We start from the raw sequence: 22,410 nt of genomic DNA on the forward strand, positions 1-22,410 counted from the left end.
GTCAGGATTATGTGGTAAGGAATGTAATAAGATATTTGTTCTATTGTGTGAAGAAAAATTTATTGATCCTATGTTGAAGTGTGTAAAGTAGTGGAATGGAATACCTTTACCAATATGGTAAAATGATGCTACCTTCTCATTCTTATATTTAAGAAGAAGAAAAAATTATTTTAAATTTTCTATGATGTATGTGATGACATGATTTTATTCCTTGATTTAATATATGTTTTCTATTTGCATATAACTAACATCTAACCATTTGATTAATAAGATTTCATCCATGTATTAGAAATAAAATTCTTGTACACAAAATTAATAGAAATATACAACCTAGATTTATTCTTTGATATAGACAAACAAGGTTTAAAAGTTAAAGTGCAACATAAAGATTACTTATTTTTTTGTGAATTTAAATAAATTTTGATACTAATTTAATTATTTTTTAATACAATAATAGTTAATAAAAATTTAAAAATTAAATAACAATAATATAATATCAATATTTTAGTTTTATAAATTAAAAATGTAATTAAAAAATTGGTTGAAAATAATAAACTACGAAAAAATAAGTATCTTAAAATTTATTATAATACATTTTTAATTAAATAATATTGTAAAACTGTGTATCAGTGAAGCTTATATTTGTTTTTTAGTTTATTTCATTTTAATTTTATTAGTTCTTCTCCTATGCTATATTAATCGTGATACTTTTATGTCAACACTTTTAAAACTGATAATTTCATTATTTTATTATAAAATAATTTTTAATATTAAAAGAATGAATATACAAATATCAATCAAATCTATATCATTTTATTATAAAAGCAGTTTTAATATTAAAAGAATGAATATACACATATCTTATACTTTATTTATTTATTTTTTATTAAAATATATCTTAAGTCATTACAAGAAAAAATGTTTTAATGGAGTTTATTTTTACATTATCTATGGTTAAAACCTCTATTAAGTCATTTATCCAGGGTTGCAGTTTCTCTTGCTAAAACATCTTTGGGGAATGTGTTCTCCAGAATCTCAGTTAAATATTATGGATTTAAAAACCTCCGTAAAATACCATGAATTTAAAAACCTCAGTAAAATACCAAGAGTTTCGTAAAATGACTTGCCGTTTTAAATAACCTTCAATCCCATTTTTCACCATCTCTAATGATCCTCCTGACTTCTCTCTCCCACCATAGACACACTGCTCTCTGGCACAGGCTCAATGGTCGCCGACGACAGTCCTAACAAGGAATCACAATTCAGTCACACTTATGTTTATTATATCTAAGGAGAAGAAACATTAAATAAGGCACTATGTTCTTCTTACTCCAATATTTTTTTTCCATCACCTTACTGCCCCAACTTGGGTCACAAGTCACTACTACCTAACTCGGCAACAACGGGTGTTTATCACTGCTTTATATATCCTAAATAATTACATTATCTATCATATGTGGGCTTCAAAACAATGTGTGTTTTTGGTTAAAGATTGCAAGAACATATTGCAAGGAGAAATTAAATTTATCACTTCTCACTTTCACAATGAATTAATTATTATATGCATTTTAATATAAAGACCTTAATTTAAAATATTTCAAAAGTATGAGAATTAAATATTAACAATTATAACTAAAACTAAAATTGCACATAAAATATACGTACATTAAAAGTTAAAACAAAATAAGTCAATTTTTTTGAAGTATGAGCTCGTAAAAAAAACTAGGAATTATATAAATCGACTACCATTTAATCATAAAAAATATGCAAATGCTATTGAAATACTTATGATCCAAGATTAGTTGTTGATATACTTATTATCCAAGGTTATTTTGCTGAGTTTTTAAAATAAATTTTTGAAACTTTAGAAAACTTATTTGTAATACACTTTCAAAATTTTAGAGAATTTAGTTATAAAATATATTAAAACTTTGTACTTTTTAATTATTTATTTATAAATAAATTTAATTATATTTATTTATTGAAGTTTGAAAAATCTGGAGTGATTTTATTGAGGTTCTACAATAAATCTTTAACGAAGGTTAAAAAAACCTCCGTTACTTTGTTGAGATTTTATAAAAAAAATCTTTTGAATTTAACGAACGTTAAAATAACCTCTGTTATTTTGCTAAGGTTTTAGAATAAACCTTTGAAATTTTACAAAGCTTAAAAAAACCTCTGTTATTTTGTTGATGTTTTAGAATAAACTTTTGAAATTTAATGAAAGTTAAAAAAACTTCCGTTATTTTGTTGAGGATTTAGAATAAATCTTTAGAATTTAACGAATTTTAAAAAACACATTCGTTATTTTACTGAGGTTTTAAAAGAAACCTTTGAAATTTAACAAAGGTTAAAAAAACCTCTTTTATTTTGCTAGGGTTTTTATATCAACTTAGGTTTCATATCCATGTTATGGATCATGTTGATGTTAGTTGTTTTGTAGTTTCTCATTTTTGCATTAGACAAATCCATGTGTCACAATAGGCGATGCAAGTGCATCAGACGATCCAGGTGCATTAGATGCACCAGGTGCATCAGACGTTTCTCGTTTCTCCTCTTGTTTCTCTGATACATATATTGGTTAGGCACCTTTGTTTAGATATAAGAAAACCATAATAAAATTCGTACAATTTACCTTTTCTCTACATGTGCATTGTATCTTCTTTTTCTTTCTTGATACATATATTGGTTAGCCCACTCTACTCCATTGTCACTGGTTTCTTTTAACTTTTTCTTCATTTATGTTTCTTTTCTTCTTGTTTTTTTTTTCTCTTTCTTGTTGCCTATTCCTTTTTGTTCTCTTCTTTTGGTTATGGAACTTTAGTAGAATCCCACAAGTGTCTATTACCTGCATCTAGGAGAGAACACAAGAATGATTCTCATTACACCTTAACTACTTGGATCAAATTAGCACTCTTGGAATAGAGCCATGAAGCGTGCGTTATTATTAAAGAATAAATTCATGTTTTTTGATGGAAATATTCAAGAACCTTTGTACAATGAGGATATTTACAAAGTTTGCGAGAGATGCAACGTCATGGTCATCTCATGGATCACACACACTCTATCCACACAAATAGCTTAAAGCACGATGTATAGAAATATTTTCAAAAATCAATCACTTTCGTGTATCAGACCTTATCCAAGAAATCAACTTTATTAAACAAGGACAAAGAAACATAACAAACTACGATACGAATTCTAAAATCTAGAGGGAAGAATTGGATTATCTGTGAACCTTGCCAACGTGTGTTTGTAACGTGAAGTGTAACTGTAGCTCACTCGGGATTATTGCTGACTACAGAGATTTTGAATGGGTCATCTGCTTCTTGAAGGGATTAGGAGAAAGTTACAATAATGTTAAAATGCAATATTTATTAATGGAACTTCTTCCAGATATTAACCGTGTTTTTTCTTTGATTCTACAGCAAAAAAGGCAGTTGAATAAGATTGTGTATTGAATCCAAAATCAAGATTAATAATGTCAATCAAAAAATTCAAAGAATAAATCCTAAGAATTGTAATACATATTTTGAATGGCTAAACAATGGAAGAGGAAAGGGAAAGAATTATGGCTAAAAATGTTCCTTTAGTAACAAGATGAATCACACTGATGAGTTTTATTCAGAGCACTACTATCCACCATGGATGAAACAGAAAAACAATCATATTGTTAATGTTGTTGAGAAAGATGAGGAATATGAAACTGGAAGTGAGAGATTTGCACAAGATAAAATCTTTAATGATCAAATAGTAAAAACTATGGGTGCTGAACAATTGTAGCAAATCGTAGAAATCATTCAATCTTTCAAGACTAAAGTCATAAATAGCATTATTGGAGAAGGTTCTTCTATGCATGTGGTTTGGTGTACCATACCATGCTTGTCATAAAATTATTTCCAACAAAACTCCTGCCTGTTGTCAGTTCTAATGACTTTTATCTCTTTATTAAATTGATGTTTGGTCTCACTTTTGCTTTTCATCAAATAAGCCCAAATATGCTTACTAAAGTCATCAACAATAGTAAAAAACACTTTATGGCCATGTACAAAAGGAGTACCAAACGGTGCCCAAATATCCAGGTGATCAAGATAAAAAAACACTCAAACTATTAGTTTTACTAAGAATAAAAGGCAACTTGTGCTGCTTAACTAAGTGATAGGGAATGCAAATGATTCTTTTATCATAACGTATATCAGAGTAGTTTTTAGCTAAACATTCTAAAAACTTGTTCGATGGATGACTCAACCTATAATGTCAAATGTCCAAATCACGAATGTGTTTAAAAGATTCATTGTGATGTATATAAGAGACTACACTTTCTTTACTATCAATAGAGATATGATAGAAAGTGTTTTGTATCTTAGCTTGCCCAATTGTGTTCAATGAACTCTTCTCCTATATTCAATGAACTCTTCTCCTATATCTGACAAATATTATGTGTAAAAATAGGTTGACAATTTAAGGCAGTTATAAAACGTTGAATAGAAATTATATTCAGAGTGAACTCATGTATATACAACATACTAGTACGTTGACCCGTGCAACGCACGTGAATTTTTCAAATTTTTTATATTTAAATATTAATATTAAAAATAATAAATTTATTTAGACATATATAAATTATTAAGTTGATGTGAAATTAAATATATTGCAATAGTATAAATTTATATACTTTTAGTATATTAATGAATTTAATATAATATAATATAACATAAATAATTAAAAATTCATGAATATATTTTTGCCATAATAAATACATTACAATACAATATCAATACAATAAAATAATTTGAACAAATACATTATTATATAAACAATTATCTAATACTATGTATCCATTACGTATTTATGGTGAAGTCCTCTTCACCAACCTCATGCTATCTTCAAACTGTAATTTAATCTGCAAAAAAACTCTCCAAAAAATCTTTGCAATTAAAAAATAGAATTCAGGAGATTATACCAAGTACAATTATTACAAAAAACTATCCGTAAATGTGTGTTTCTTCAAGAAACAGACTGTAGGCAAAATCATATTAAATTATGAATTCACCTTTTATGATATAAATTAAATTAAAATGTAATGTAATATAATACAACTAAAACATAATGAAATACTATTATATAAATAACTAAAGATCTTAAAAACCATACAACAATAATAAACATATATACATCATCAGGTTTCTATATAAAAAAAGCAACAATTAATATTTGAATGACTAATTAATACTTGAATGACTAATTAATAATAGACCGTATACAAAGAATAAAACGAATATAAGCATTCTCTAATATTAACACAAAATATATATAATAAAAAATATGATCAAAGATTTTTATGACTTTAATATACTGGCAATAATGCATATGTAATAATGCCAACCTATTATAAATATACTAGATAATGAAACAAATTTGTAATAAACAAAGGAACAAATAGAATATGAACACTACTAAACAGAAACATACAGTGAATATAATATAAACATAAAGAGTACCTAACTGTTCAGTTTTCCAAAAAAGTCCAAGCAGAAACATAAATATGTATGAGCTTTCTTAGTCACTGGTAACTATTATGCTATGAGAATAATAAAAGAAATTATGCAGGATAACTTAAACTGTGAATAGAAGTAAGTAACAAAACCCTGATATGAGAAGAAGGATTTCTCGTATCACATTCAAAGATAATCTTGTCTCCTTCACGAAAAGAATGAAGACTACAGAAATTCTTCCACCCTTTTCCAAGTTTAATCCGTCTAGAAGGAGGCTTCCCTTTCAAGACCTTGCATTCCACATCCATTAGTAGACCATGCAGAGTAACCTTATTGAATCTCCCTTGTCGAATATATTGTGAAGATTTAGCAGGAAGATCCTACAACAATATCGAAATAATAAGAAAATAGAAATGAAGTAGAATACAATACAGAACATTTTTAAATAAATCAATTTTATACTAACCAGATAACTGAGTTTGATACTTAATCGAGACAACTTTATGGAAAAATGATCAAAGGGACCAATGCTTAAGGGTTCCTTCCCTTCAATTTCTTCCAAATAACGATTTACTCCACTCTGAGGGACGTCATCCATATAAACAGTTATATGGAAGGCGTTGTGACCCACATAATGGAATAAAATGTAGTTATCATCTATGAAACCATAAAAATCAAATAAATTAAACCATCCACTCAATATTTCCAGCGACAATAAATTTTCGTTATATTCCCCTATATGGACGTTTCCTTCTGAATCAGCCAGGGTCCACTCCTTTCCCAGTTCTTTTTGAAACTCGATGGCGAAAGCCCGATATACATAACCAAGCTATTTTTTATGAAATAAAGAAAAAAAATGTCAGGAAATGAAGAAAATGTTGAAAAGAAGAAATTTTGGAAAAAAAGATAAATATACTTACTTCACCATGGCTGTTCATGCACCAAAAGACTCCTCTTGTTTGAAGTCTAATGATTTCTTCAGCACTGGGCGCCATTAAATGAGTAGTGGAGAAAACACCAAGAACTCAGTAGGAGAGAAAAAGAATAATAGAGAAACCACCACAAAGAAAGTAGTAGAGCACCAAAAAGAAAGTAACAAAGGAGGATATTTTATAGAAGATTTAAGTAGAAATGAGTACGGTTGTGAATAATAAAAAACACCGCAATGTTATGACCTTTGGTTTGTCTAGTGTCTCTTTCATTTCAAGTACATCATTAATTAATTAATAATCATTTAATAATATTAAAAATAACAATTAAACTGAATTATAACAGACATACTACAATATAATAATATAGAATACGTAATTATATAATATATATATATATATAACATTATATATTATGTATATAAATTTTTTAATATTTAATTATAATAAGAATAAAGTTAAATTTAAATAATATTGAAAATGAATTAAATTTTAATTATATAAAGAAATGATTGTTGGGAAGCGAAATTTAAATTTAAACTATTAATGTTTAATGTTGAAATGATTATCTATATCTACCAAATCTGATAGGGAAGAGGAATGAATATTTTGAGAACTGTGTAAGAGAGATTACATTAGCCACGTGTATCTGAAAAAATACAAAATCAAGTAAGTCAGACTCAATCTAAAAAAGTACAATCTGTAAATTTATGAGTTGATTGCTATCAGATATATGGAAAACACGCATGTATCAATAAATAAAGCCTTTAAATATTTTTTTTGATTTAAAAAAATTGTTTTATTTAATAAATATTTTTGAATAATGAATTTGTTCATTGTTAAGAAGTTTGATGATGAGAAATATAACATAAAAAGAAATCGTCCCAAAAAAAATAATCAATTCTGACAACATATAATTATTTAACATAAATAATAATAATAATAAGCATGTAAATCCAACGGTTAAAATTTAAATAATGTTTAAAATAAATTATTGTGTAAAAAAATAAATTTTGAAATCCTAAAATTTGGAAATTGGGATGAAATGATTACCTGCTTCATCAACTCTGCATGGGAAAAAACAATTAAATTTCGAAAAAAGTGTATCATGAAAATACAAAGGGCACACTCTATCTAAAAAAGAATAAAATAAATTATTGAGTTAATTATTCTGATACCTATTTAATGCAACCATGTATCAATAAACAAAAGACTTGAAAATAAGAAATGATCTACCTTTTATCTTGTTGACCATAATGTTGATATAATATGAGCACAGTAACTTATATAATCATTTAAGGTATAAGTTATAAGTAATAAAAACAGAGCATGATTAAATAACAAATCATTGTTAGACATAACATGCAATTTGTCGTAACAATATTATATTCAATTTATCAACCATTTAAATAATAATTAATTATTCAATTTAGTACATGTATTTGAAGAATAAGTATAATGTAATTGACATACCTGTAAAATTTCTAAAGATAAACAATGTTACATAAAAGTTTTGAGAAAAATATTTTATTATATTATTATATCAGTTATAAATAAAAATTTGTTTAAAGTAACGTAATTACTATAACAAATTGTTTTAACTGCAATATTAAGGAGACCTCAAACAATTTGTCCAATGATGAAACCAACACATTACACAAAGAAATTAAATAATATGTAATGAGTAACGAATACAAACTAAAACTGTCCAAATAGTAAAACCGTTAAAAATTAATAAAACACATAGTTATTACTAATAAAACAAACTGTTAAAATGTATACAAAAATGATGACAATACCTGTAAAGGTTCTTGAAACAAATAACTCACCTGAAATATTCAAGATAAAAATTTATTATATCAGTTATAAAAAAAAATGATTAAAATAAGATAATAATAAAAATTTATATATATATAATATATAAATGTATTGAAATTTAAGAAATTGTTTTAACTCTAATATTAAGAGTACCTGAAACATTGTGTCCTGTGATGAAACCAAAACATTATACAAAGAAATGTGAAAGAGTAATTCTACAAATCATCAAAATATAGTGTGAATATAAATTAAATAATATGCAGAGAGTAACGAATAGACTGTAAAACTGTCCAAGCGGTGCTAATACTACATCAAATTTCTTCATTAAAATTGCTTCCTTTTGAATCAATGTTGATATTTGTCCTTAATATCTTGAATGAGATATGATCATCCAGTCCGCAATCCTCAATAGAATTTGACTCCATAAATCAAGAATTTCACATTGCCTTTCAAGAGTCTGAATAAAAGATTAAGTACACAAAAAGATACACGAAATTTGTAATAGTAATAATAAATTATGTAAATTAATAATTTAAGTAAGCATACCTCATCAAGTGCTTTAGAGATTCATCATTTCTGAACTTTAATTTTACAAAACTGTTTCTTCTTATAAGTAATTCCTGTAAAACATTAATTAAATTAACCAACTTTGAAAAAGATATGTCAAGATAAGATCTAACACATTCTAAAATTGATAAAGAATACGTACCATACTTTCAAGATGACCATGAATATTTGTGTCAAACAAAAGCATTGATCAAAACCTATCAGAGATAGTGTATATCAGTTCTTAAATTGTTGTTCATATATTACAAAAAAATATATGATAAATAAAAATATATTTCAAATAATTAAAGAATTTTCATACCTCATATGTAACGCTGTAAGTTAATACTTCAAACATTTTCGAATATTTCTTTGTAAACCACGTTAGTAATGAAATTTGTGGCAATACCATTATCATCCAAAATCAATATCTTCAACCCTTTCTTAGATTTTACTCTTGAAAGAGCAACATATAATTGTCCGTGTGTAAAGACTGAACGGGATAGATATAGACCAACTTTATTCAGAGTTTGACCTTGACTTTTATTTATTGTCATGGCAAAACACAAAGATATTGGAAATTGCCTTCTTTGAAACATAAATGGCAAACCTGTTTCCGAAGGAGTCAAGTTCATTCTCAGAATAAATATTTGATCACCTATATTTTTCCCAGTAATAACTTTGGCACCAATAACATTTTTCCCCAAGTGAGTTACCTGTAATCTTGTTCCATTGCAAAGTCCATTGGCTTGATCAATATTTCTTAGAAGCATTATTGGAACTCCGACTTTTAATTTAACACAGTGATTGGGAATTCCAGAGCATTTGATCTCATTTAAAAATTCAGTTGTAAACGACTCAGCTTGAGCATTTTCTTGTTCTTCACATTCCCAAGGACTGTCTGAACTTAAATAAGTAACTTCAGATCCTGGTATTAATGATAAAATGAATTCATTCACTTGATCCACACATTCTTTTGTTGGACATAATATTGCACCATCATCAAAAGAATCATCAGATGTCACATTGTTTATGTAGGAGGGATAAAGAAACTCAACCAACTGCAATAAAGGTTGTTCAACATCTAAAATTAAATTCTCTTCCGGTATTTCAATCATTCCTTGTCCCAACTCATTTAACTCCATATCTCCATCTCCAATGTGAAGTATCCAATCAACAAACTCTTTTATTTCTGTTTTACTTTGAATTGATGTATCACTCTTTAATTTCATATTCTTTGTAAGTTTTAAGATTTTGCAATGTTTCCATAAGTTAGAGTGATTTACTCTTGCCTTCACAATGTCATACTTTGATCCATTTTTGACAACAGTTAATATCTGACGAAAGTCTCCTCCCAATACAATTACTTTACCACCAAAAGGTTTAAGAGCATTTTCTTCACTTACAACTCTCATGACATCCCTTAAAGTTCTATTTAGGGCTTCAAAACATAACCTATTAATCATTGGGGCTTCATCCCATATAATTAATTTCGTTTTGATCAACAATTTGGCCCTAAGACTTCCTTGAGGAATATTGCAGGTTGACTCTTCATTTATTACAAAAGGAATGCAAAAGGTAGAATGAGCTATTTTTCCTCCTGGAAGTAACAAAGAAGCTATACCGCTAGAAGCTACATTTAAAACAATAAACCCTTTTGATCTAAAACCAGTGGACAAAGTTTTCCACATGAAAGTTTTTCCAGTTCCCCCATAACCATATAAGAAAAAAAAACCACCAAGGTCTGACAGGACTGCTGTCATTATATTCTCATAGACTTCCACTTGCTCAGGAGTAAGAGTTTGAAAACGAGAACAATGCATTTCAGACATTTCTATTTTGTCATAATTCAATTCATCAATAATGAATCTATTTTGATAAATAAAGGAATCAGAATGAATAGGTTCTGGCAGACTTGGAAAATCTTTCAAACACTTACCATTTGAAATTAATAACTCTTCTACTTGTAGAAGACAAAGGTTTTGAATTTGAGCATCTTCAATTCTAAGACCTAGGAAAGAAATTATATGTCATATAACAATTATAAAATTATAAATTATAAATTTCAAATAAAATAAAAAAATTATACCTGGTAGGACAAACTCCTTTCTTTTTTGGTATAAAATATCATCTGATAACAACTTCCATGTTTTGTTCCACACTTCATCTGGTCTACACATAGTATTCATCATTAAAAGGGTAACAAAGAGTCTTCTCAACTGATTTCCTGAAGCAATGTCACTGCACTCTATAATGGCATCAATAAACTCTTTATCATCTTCCAATAGCCCCATTGCATAGCATGCCTCTTTATATGTTTTGTGAATGAAACCATTAACAGTTTTGATATTATCATAGTTACAGCAACCCTTTTGATAATTCAACAATAACCTCAAATAATATAATTCCCCTGACCCTGCAGGAATATATGTTAACCTTCCAATACTAACACCAATTTTTCTTGGCTTCCACTCTCTTCTGTCTGCCATCCAAACAAAATATCTAGGGTATATGGTCACGCACAGGACTCCCTTTTATGTTATTACTTTGACATAATAAATTTATTAATTAAATATTAAAATATTGAAAAAAAATGTGTAATATTTTTATATAATAATCATATCTATTTATATAATTATATAAGAATTATATTTAATACTTAAAAATGTTAAACCAAAAATTTACCTTTGAAAAGGGATAACACTTGCACAATTTTTCTATATTTTGCATAATAAACAATCAAACTTCGAAATGTAAGAACAATAAAAAATTTAAAAATTTAGGTAGTATCAATGTTCGATGAAGAAAGGTCATGCAATGCATGTCTAGAAGTTGTTGTGAAAAAGGGGAACTTAACTTTTAAGATATGAAAACAAATTCCTATTCCAGTGCAAAAGAACAACGTTCTACTTTAAGCTTTCTCATTAATGAATTGTTGGTTGACTTTTGAAAGAGGAAACCTGCAGGGAATAAATTTATCAGATTGTATATATAATAATATATATAGTAAATATTAAATATAGTAATATATCTGGACGGACATTTATCTAGGAACAATCATCTCTTACACCACAGAAGAACGAAGCAACCTCCAAAAACAGAAACATAAAGTACATCAATTTAAAAAATATACCCTGATCTGACAACCCTATTAAGCAAAAAAAAGGAACTTTGGCTAACTTTCTTTTGCACCATTCTAGAACAGCTTTTCTGTTTAACAAAAAAAAGGAATCCTTCCATTGGATATATCTGAAATAATACACAGCATGCAAGAACATGTAGTATATGTATACCGCCAAAAAAAAGTGACTAAAACAGATATCCTCATTTTGTATTTACTAATTTCACTAAAACAGAACTTAAAATAATTATTATAAGCACATTTTTTTTATGAAATGTATATACCTTAAATCTGTGAACTTAAATCATTTAAAAATGGAAACTTTAATCAATATTTAGGGTTAGGATGAAAAAAGATCCAAACTTTAATTACCTTTTCCATTCCATGGATACCTCTACAGTGCCTATTGTTACCAAGTTCTATACTGGGAAATCAAAGAAGAAGAGAAAGAGTTTTTATGTCTTAAATGCATGCACCTTTAATTAATATTTATGGTCGGAATGAAAAAAATCCAAGCTTTAATTACCTTTTCCGTTCTCCGGCGTTTCAGTTGTATCTCCCAGAACCAAGTAGAAACATAGTAGACCATGGAGAGCAGATCTGGTATCTGATATCTAATATAATGAACAAAAAGAAGATGTTGAGACAAAGGTTGTTTCTAAAATGTAAAAAATATATATCAGTTGGCTTATGAATGTCGAAGAAGATGAAGATGATAAGGGGCAAATGAGTTTGAACTAATATTAGGAGAACCAAGTTTATGTGCTTTTCCAAAAACTTCTTCAGTCATTTTGTTAATGATTTACAGTGAAAATTGTGTTATTAAGTTATTTTGAATCTGCACTAATATTATATTTATTTTAATTTGTTTTTATTTTTAATTTTTAATTTAACTTCAAAATTTGTAGTCAGTGTGGAACTAATGATTACTTAAAAGTTCTCGAATTCTTAAATATTACTTTATACAACTTTTTTGTATTTGAAAATAAGATATATTTCCTTTCTTCGGGTTTTTTAATTTTTCTTAATAATATTTTTATGCTATTTAACATTTTAACTTTTTTTTATTGAACTTTAACATTATAATAAGTCTGGTTAAATATAAAAATTGTGAAAGTGAGGAATATAGAAATATAGAAATAGTGAAATTCAGAAGTTTAAATTTAATTTAATTTAATTAAATTAAATATAATACAAAAAAAATTAACATTAAAATTACATAATTTTACAATGACTTGTAAATTACAATACATTACAATTTAAACTAATTTAAATTAAATAAAACGATTTCTTATACTATGTTCTCATAAGATATATACATGAAAAATGAAGTATTAAAGACCAACTTCCTTCTTTAAGTTCAACCTGCAAAAAAAATACTCCAAAATAATTAGTGCAAGTAAAAGTATAATTCATTACATTATACCAAATCAAGTCCTTGTAAATAAAAAAATGTGTGTTTCTTCCAATAGAAACAGATTGTAGGCAAATTCATATTGAACTATGAAGTCACCTCCAGAAATATATAAGAAATATTTTTAAAATGAAATAGTATTCATAAAAATTTATAAACATTAGAAAAATGATACAGAAAAACAAACAAATGTACATCAAAAGGTTTCGAGATAAAAAAAATAGTTAATACAACAATAACTAATAAACTAATAATTAATAATAAAAAATATAAACATAAACATTGTATAGAAAATCCAATTAATATGCATGCATTCCACAATCTAAAGCAGGCTTATGATTTTTTTAATATACTGGCACTTCTTATAGCATTGAGCATATTTAGAAATGCCAACGCATTATTAATATGCCAGATAAGAAATGAAAAATTAAAAGCATATATATATATACATATTGAAAAGAAAGAAACACTAAACAATAAATACAAAGAAATAAGATGAGCTAATTAAACAGAACCACAATCAAATAAAAATAAAGAGTAAACAAAATAAACTGTTCTTGTTTCCTTAAAGTGGAAACTGGATACTTCCCAACAAAAAGAAGCAATACTTGCAAAAATAAATTAACTTAAACAAACTAATATAGTTCAAAACAATAACTGATTATCCTAAGCACTAAGTCTTTTGTAGTGACACGTCATCAGTAGTAGAACCCTGATATCAGAAGAGGGCTTCTTGTTATAACATTCAAATATAATTTTGTCATCTTCACGAATAGAATGAAGACGAAAAAATTGTTTCCACCCGCTACAGAGTGTAACGCTTCTGGAAGGAAACCTGGACTTGAAAATGGTGCATTCCACATCTTGTAGCCATCCATGTAGATTAACCTTCTTGAACTTCCCTCTACGAATATATTCAGAAAAAGGAGAAGGCAGATCCTTAAACAATAACGAAAATATTAGTTAATAATTAGTTAATAAAAGAAATAGAATATATCAATATCCATTTTAAAAGAAAGGATGGTAAACTTACCACATATCCTCCAAAGACCTGTTTTGAACTCCACTTTAAGCCAAAATGTATAAAGGGGCCATTGTTGAGCGGCAACCTCCCTTCAACTTCCTTCAGAAATTTACTCAAAATCATTTCACATAACTCCCCCACAAAAACAGTTATATGGAAGGAGTTATTACCCACGTAACGAAACAATATATTGTGGTCACCTTTAAACCCATAAAAATCACTCAGACGGGACCATCCATACACAATTTGGGGACAAAGTATATCTTTGTTATAATATACTATATGAATATTGCCTTGACTGTCGCTGAGGGACCATTCCTCCTCCAGTTCATTTTCAAACTCGATGGCGAATGCACGATCCACGTGTCCATTCTATCCATTTTAAAACCATAAAAATACTCAAAGAACTGAAAAAACTATGAAAAGTAAGGAATTTCAAAACCAAAAACATACCTCCCCACGAATGTTAACTGTTGTAAATAAACCTTTACCACAAAGTTTTACGATCTCTTCAGGAATGACAGCCATGACAATGAGAAAAAGAAAGATGAAGATAATGGAAGTAGGGAAGAAGTATAAAAGACTAATAGCAATAGGTTTGTGAGTAATAAAAAGCCCTACGTTACTTATATATAGCAATCATACCTTTTCAGTCACAAATCCACGCTAAATTTACTCTGAAGCAACATGTCTTTTCAGTTACTAAATTAAATAATAAAAAAATAATTAAAATCCAATAATGATAGTAAAATAAATTAAGAAAAAATATTCATAATTAATAAATAAATAAATAATATTAAAGTAAAGAAAAATAAATATGAAAAGACAAAACTTTAAAAAGCATAGTAGGTTAGTTGTTACCTGTAATTATTCTTTGACGTTTCCATTTTACATTGCCTTATACAACAATGTTTTTTCAGTTTAAATAAGTTATTAACAAAATAACAAATTAATAAAAATACAACTATTTCAATAGATAAATAAAATGAATATTAATGACATGTATAATTAATTAGCATTATATAATAATAAATTAAAATAGTTAACATAAAACTGTATTATAACTAAATAAATAAATATATATTATAAAATATATTAAACATATTAAATAATATATTATATATGTTATATATTATTATTAATATATCATATATTATATATATTTATATATACACACATATATACATATATTTAAATTAAATACTTAAACCCTAACCTCTAACATTAAATAACATACCTGTAATTAAAATTTAAAATTGAAAATATAATTTCATATTGAATTTAAAATATAATATTTTGAACTTCTGTAATTATTACTTCTATCCATAATTTTTAATAAATTAGTCTTGGAAGATGAAATGAATACTTTGATAAAAGTGTAAAAGATACAGAAGAGACAGTTTATGCAAAAATAAAAATTAAAAAATGAAGTGATGAATTAATTGCTCTGATACGTAGTTAATGCTATCCTCTATATCCGTTTGAATCCATCCTTAGAGGTTGAGTGTAAGGGGAATTTTTTTTAAAAAAAAATCTTTCTCGTAAGGACAAACATATCATTACACAAAGATTTATTTTTTTATCACATACTAAGATATTATGTATAAAAAATGAATTGACGAAAAAAGAATAACTCTAATAAAGGAAAACAATACCTGTAATAAAGGAAAAAATTCCCTGGGAAAGGAAAACAATATTTCAATAACCTTAAAAAAAACACAAATTATAATTAATAAAATATTATATAATTCTATATAAATTTATGAATTAATGAAAAAGTAAAAGTTGAGGCACTTACCATTACAATTCTGATATTTAATGAAAGAACCATTGTTACAAAATAGAGTTACAAAAAGTATACAATAATATGAATTACACAAAAACAAACTCATTAAATAAATTAAAATGTAGACATAAAATTGAAAAAAAAACAAAATATAACAACTTCAAAATGAACTATAAAGTCAGTACGTACCTCAAAGATAATGTCAACATATGAAACCAACAATATTACATAAAGAGATTTAAAAATAGAATTGTACTAATACATCATAACATGTTCTACATAGAAATTAAAGAAAGTCTACAATACATGAAAATAGATCATTCAAGTTACAAAATGTTAGAGAAATAGTATGAAATTATACTACTCCCTTTTCGATCTTGATATTTTTCCTTAATATCCTAAGCGGGATTGTGTGAGCAGGTGAAGCAAAATCTCTTGTAACCCGTGGAGCAACAAATTCAGTAGCAGTACCTAACACACTATCACTGCATAAATCAATAGTTTTAGATTGCAATTCAGCAGCTTCAGTGGAGAATTTATTAAATAAATCCTGCGATGATAGCAAAACATATTAGTAAGAGTAAATTATTCACTTTTTTAAGTTAATACTTTAAATGATAATTACCTGAGAAAGTGGTACAGAAGACTCATCCTGTTGGACATCTTTAATAGTACATAGTCTTTTCTTCTGAGAATGAAGTTCCTTCACAAAATGATAACTAAATTAAATTAAGCAAAAACAGTATAAATAACCAATTTAAGGGTAAAATGTAAGTAAGAATACACTCAAATTAGGAAACATACCACATTTTCAACACGACCTTCACAAAACCTTTGTATAGTACTATCATCAATACAAACTTTTTTTACACGAAATGATTGATCAAACCTAAGAGATTGATCTTTAACACAACCAACTTTAAGCAACACAGCTTTGTCAAGCAAAAGATCAAAGTCTTTTGGTAGTACACCAGAATCACCGTTCTAAATATTAAAAAAAAATATCAATTAATATAATAATCTTTTCTTATATGCATAAATAAACAAATGCATGGTTCGATAATTTACCTTATCATGACTTTCAAATAATTCGGCGCAAGATTTATTGATCAGTGTAGTGGCATCCCTGTCAAATAGAACGAAAGTCGTAGAATCCGTTTCATCAATCACTCGCAGCTTTAGCTTATACCTGAAATATAAAATACATAAAGGTTTACAAATTATATCTATAATTTAACGAATATAATTAATAGTTAATTATTAACAAATTATTAATTAAAATAAGTAAAAAATAATTAATATAATAATATAATAAGTAATAAGTATTAAGAAATATGTAATATGTAATTAAAAATAAATTCATGCAAGTACAAACACTACCTTTGTTGGACTTTGATAACATGTTTGTTACATTTCTCACAAAAAAAACATTTTGGAATCAGGGTAAACAGCTTTACCGCATAAGCAAGCTGTGTACCACCAATCGTCATCAGCCACAATATGTTTTATTGTAGCTAAGATAACAAAAGTGCTTTCCTGTAAAAAGAAAAAAAAATGATCTTCAAATATTAATAATCGATTTCAATAAACTGTTAAAAAACATTAGTAATACCTCTTTGCAATCTTTCAGGCCTTGAATAGTATTTCTATGAATGAAGCTGATGAATTCATCCTCAACATTCTGTTTTTCAGAGTCACACAATTGACTGAGTCCCTGTGTAGGAGAATCCGTACTTTCAATCATCCTACACATGTAAAAGTTGTAGTTAGAAAGGTTCATACATTTTAATTATCAAAAAATAATATATTAAACTAACCTTTTCTTGAGTTCGGTTGCATATTTGGACTTATCATTATATATTATTTTCGTACAGTCCAAGCAATTTTGTATAAAAACCTTGTCTACATTAAAATATAATGTAAATAAAATATTAAAATAAAAAAATTTAAATAAATTAGAAATTCACCACTTCACATATCCTGGAAAATTTTTACTTTAGCAAAATGCACACTGATGACAATATTTTCCAGCTCTCCAGATGACAGAAATGCATTGAGCTCATCAACATAATTACCAAATAAAGTACACTCAATGCGGTAGCTGTTGTAAGTTAAAATTACAATTGTAAGAACAAATATTTTGGATTAGTTATGGTACAAAATATTAGCTTACCCATCAGCTTCAATAGAAATGGCATTTAACTTAGTTGTTGACCCTGATCTATTCAGCTCTCTTTCAGTTCCCACACCAGTTAATATTCCAATAACATCTGTAAAAACATATTCATTTAAAAACATGTCCAAAGAAATATGTTCAAGTAAAAGAATATTACTAACCGACTAAGTAGTCCGTATCAAATCCAGGCGCCTTTAACACAGAAATTGGTGTGTAATGAGGTTTTGGACATGAGACCAGATCATTACCAACAGAGGTTACTTTGGTTCCAAACTGAAAATTGATTTTGTATTGGTGACAGGTAGTGCGATAAGATCTTGAATTAGTAGACACACTAAAGAAATTGAAGGAATAAACTTTATCCTCAAAAATATCATTTTGAAATTTATAAATTAGAGTTCTTCTAACGGAAACATGAATTCTATCACCCTGAAAGATAACAACAAACATTAAGCATGATTAATAAAAATTACATTAAACTGTAATAAAAAAAATATGAAAGAAAATGATAAAGTATTTTACATCTTTGTCTTGTATGACCATTTCCATGGAGAATGGAAACTTTGTTTTCTTGAAATCAGAAACAAACCACAAACGTATAACCCTTGCTATCAGGATCCAATTTTCACTTTGTGGATTAACATCTTTCACACAATTTGTATTTTGTCTTGACACAGACATTGTAAGGGTGACCTTTGAGTAAAAGGAAAATGTAGAATGCAATGATCAATGTGAAACACAAAACATACCTATATATATATATATATATATATATATATATATATATATATATATATATATATATATATATATATATATATATATATATACTGAGGAGGTGGTACAAAATTATTTTCAAAAAAACAAATTTACAATTTCAAAGTGAAATAGGTGGAAATAGTAAGAAAACATAATAAAGTATAACAGTATTGTGAGACAAAAACAAACATTCCAATTTTCAAATCGGATATAGTTTTTTTAGCTAAGAATAAAGATGGATTTAGTTCAAATATGTCATAAGACAAAAATAATCATAAATAACATTAAATAAATATACAGGTAATGACAACAAAATTAAGTTTAAAAATGTTCAATGAATGACAAAAACGAAGTTAAGCATGTCAGGTTTCATACAGAAGAGATTAAGCCTATAAAAAATCGAAACTGTAAAAAGTGCAAACATTTCAACTTCCAGGATTGCGATTAATGAAATTGTGGTTTGAATTTGAAAAGTAAGGTTGAAAGTACACAATTTTTGAAATTGCTAGCATGATCGGGAAACCCTACTATGCAAATAAATGGAATTTTAGGTACGTTTTCAAAGGAGATTTGAAAAAGAGGATTCTTGTTTAGCACAAAAAAACCCTTACTTTGAAATTTCTGAAATAATACACAAATAGACAGAAAGTGGAAACCCTAACAGAGAAATCTTACCAATTTCATATAACCATAGACTCTTGCTTTTGCATGCGGACGAAAGAAGGAAAAAAATCTTTCCTTGGTGTTTGATATACTGGGGAATCAATTTGAAAACATGAAAATCAAGAAACAAACCTATAAAAGTAGCGGTGCCGTTCACAGATTACTGAAACCGTAAACAAATCAAAGAGGAGAAAAAGTGAGATAATGACTTAACATAATCAGGTAATAAAAACAAAAGAACCAAATGAAAGAAAGTGGGCATAAGTATAAAATCATATCTATGCAAAATGATATTTGAAAAAATGAAAACTTTTTAATACTTACTTGGCAAAACAGGAAAATGAAGATACAAACCTCTGAAAGTAGCTGTGGGGTTGACAGATTCATGAAAAAGGAAAGGAAATCAAAGAAGAGAAAAGGTTGGATACAAAGAGCACAAAAAAACATTAATGACTTAAACCAAGAAGGTAATAGAAACAAAAAAACCAATACAACGCACGCGGGTAAAGGTTTAAAATCAGATCTAAGTTTACTGAAAGTATGGTTTCATGCAGCTCGGTGAGAGTATTCTTGCTATGTTTTGGAGGAACAGACCAATTCCCCTTGATGATAAAGATGACTTCAAGGAATGAAAATCTTTGACTATTATTATGTACCCCTCATTTTTATGTGGGAACATGTTAGATTAAGGATTTAGGTTGAAAATGGGAGTGTCAGATCTTAAAAGTTTAGAAAAGTTTTGAACCAAATGGGATATGTGTGTAAAAATGAAAACTTTATCAACACATCATGTTGAAATAAATGTTTGACTTGAATCTATCTATAATACAAACTTTCTTAACACTTTCTCTGAAAAAAGACAAAAGATGAAACCTTTATTCCCTTTCAGCCTCATTGTTAACCAGAAACCTGTGATCCTACCTTGACTATTAAGAAAACAAACCCAAACAAAAATAAATGAACTTCACATGGAGCTGAAAGAACAATCAAAGGAGTACAGGAAAACCACAATCATGAGTTGAAAAATCTAAATGACTGAAAACTTCATCTATTTAATGGTATTTGATATTTATAAATTTTAAATTCTAATGGTATTTGTTAAAATTTTAAAATTTGAAATTCTGAAAAACTAAATACTTGAAAATTTGTAATAATAATAATCTTGGAATCGGAAATATTGTGTAGCAGTCAGAAAAAGAAGATATGAATAAAAAAAGGTAATTAATGTTAATAATGTTGTTGAAATTTTTAAATTTTTAAATTTGAAAATCTGAAAAATTAAATATTTGAAGTTTATTAGTAATAATAATAATCTTGGAATTATAAGTGTGCAGAAGAAGTCAGAAAAAGAAGATACAAATAAAAAAGTAATTAATGATCTTGGAATTGTAAAATTTGAAAATATGAAAAATTAAATATTTGAAAAATATTAATAATAATAATAATAATCTGGGAATTGGAAATAAGTGTGCAGAAGCAGAGAAGTCAGAAAAAGAAGATATGAATCAGAGAGGTAATTAATGATCTTTGGAATTGTAAAATTTGAAAATATGAATAATTAAATATTTGAAGATTATTAATAATAATAATCTGGGGATTGAAAATAAGTGTGCAAAAGCAGATAAGTCAGAAAAAGAAGATATGAATCAGAAAGGTAATTAATGATCTTTGGAATTGTAAAATTTGAAAATATGAATCTATAAATATTTGGGAATTGGAAATAAGTGGGCAGAAGTAGAGAAGTCAGAAAAAGAATATATGAATCAAAAAGGTAATTAATAATCTGGGAATTGGAAATAAGTGTGCAGAAGCAGATAAGTCAGAAAAAGAAGATATGAATCAGAGAGGTAATTAATGATCTTTGGAATTGTAAAATTTGAAAATATGAGTAATTAAATATTTGAAGATTATTAATAATAATAATCTGGGAATTGAAAATAAGTGTGCAAAAGCAGATAAGTCAGAAAATGAAGATATGAATCAGAAAGGTAATTAATGATCTTTGGAATTGTAAAATTTGAAAATATGAATCTATAAATATTTGGGAATTGGAAATAAGTGGGTAGAAGCAGAGAAGTCAGAAAAAGAATATATGAATCAAAAAGGTAATTAATGATCTTGGAATTAAACAATTTGAAAATATCAAAAATTAAATATTTGAAGATTAATAATAATAATAATAATAATCTTGGAATTCGAAAAAAGTGTGCGGCAGCAGCAAAATAAGTCAGAAAAAGAAGATATGATTCAGAAGAAGATATGAATCAAAAAGGTAATTAATGATCTTGGACTTTTAAATGTATTTATAGATTTGAATTTGAATTTCGAATTTGAATTTGAATTTGAATTTTGAAGAATAATATAATGCGAATAATCTTAAGGTTAAAGTTTGTCTGAAGAGTACATTAATGCGAATAAAAAAATTAAATACATTAAATAAATGTCTCTTTTAAAAGTAAACTATACAAAATAACATTCCATAAGAATATTTAATATTAGATTACAAAATTTGACCATGTATTTAAAACAAAATTGATAACTAAAATAAAGTAAACAATTAATTTTCTATATAATCAGAACATTGTCCTTGGAAAAATAAATTATGAATACAATATTGAATTTTTAAGCACTAACAACACCATCATATGAATTGGGGTTAGTCCACTTTCAAAGATCAAT

The 22,410-nt window shown here is 26.9% G+C and overlaps 1 protein-coding gene across 1 annotated transcript; it reads right to left on the reverse strand.

Moving 5' to 3' along the window:
* Positions 1–9,138: 9,138 nt before the first annotated feature.
* On the reverse strand, positions 9,139–18,990 carry LOC137829026 (uncharacterized). The gene is made up of 4 exons (XM_068635821.1): positions 18,832–18,990; positions 18,471–18,738; positions 18,307–18,403; positions 9,139–10,243 (listed from the first exon to the last, which is right to left on the reverse strand). The coding sequence occupies exons 1-4, from the start codon at positions 18,988–18,990 to the stop codon at positions 9,139–9,141; spliced, it is 1,629 nt and encodes a 542-aa protein (XP_068491922.1).
* Between the last annotated feature and the right edge of the window lie 3,420 nt (positions 18,991–22,410).

Source organism: Phaseolus vulgaris, chromosome 7 (assembly GCF_000499845.2).
Source record: "Phaseolus vulgaris cultivar G19833 chromosome 7, P. vulgaris v2.0, whole genome shotgun sequence".
NCBI lineage: Eukaryota > Viridiplantae > Streptophyta > Magnoliopsida > Fabales > Fabaceae > Phaseolus > Phaseolus vulgaris.

Bases quoted from the DNA above. Each gene is read 5' to 3' on its own strand.
- LOC137829026 (XM_068635821.1), bottom strand. From the start codon at position 18,990: ATGTCTGTGTCAAGACAAAATACAAATTGTGTGAAAGATGTTAATCCA. The intron at 18,739-18,831 runs GTAAAATACTTT...GTTATCTTTCAG, and splicing joins TGGTCATACAAGACAAAGAT to GGTGATAGAATTCATGTTTC. The intron at 18,404-18,470 runs GTTAGTAATATT...ATGTTTTTACAG, and splicing joins TGATACGGACTACTTAGTCG to ATGTTATTGGAATATTAACT.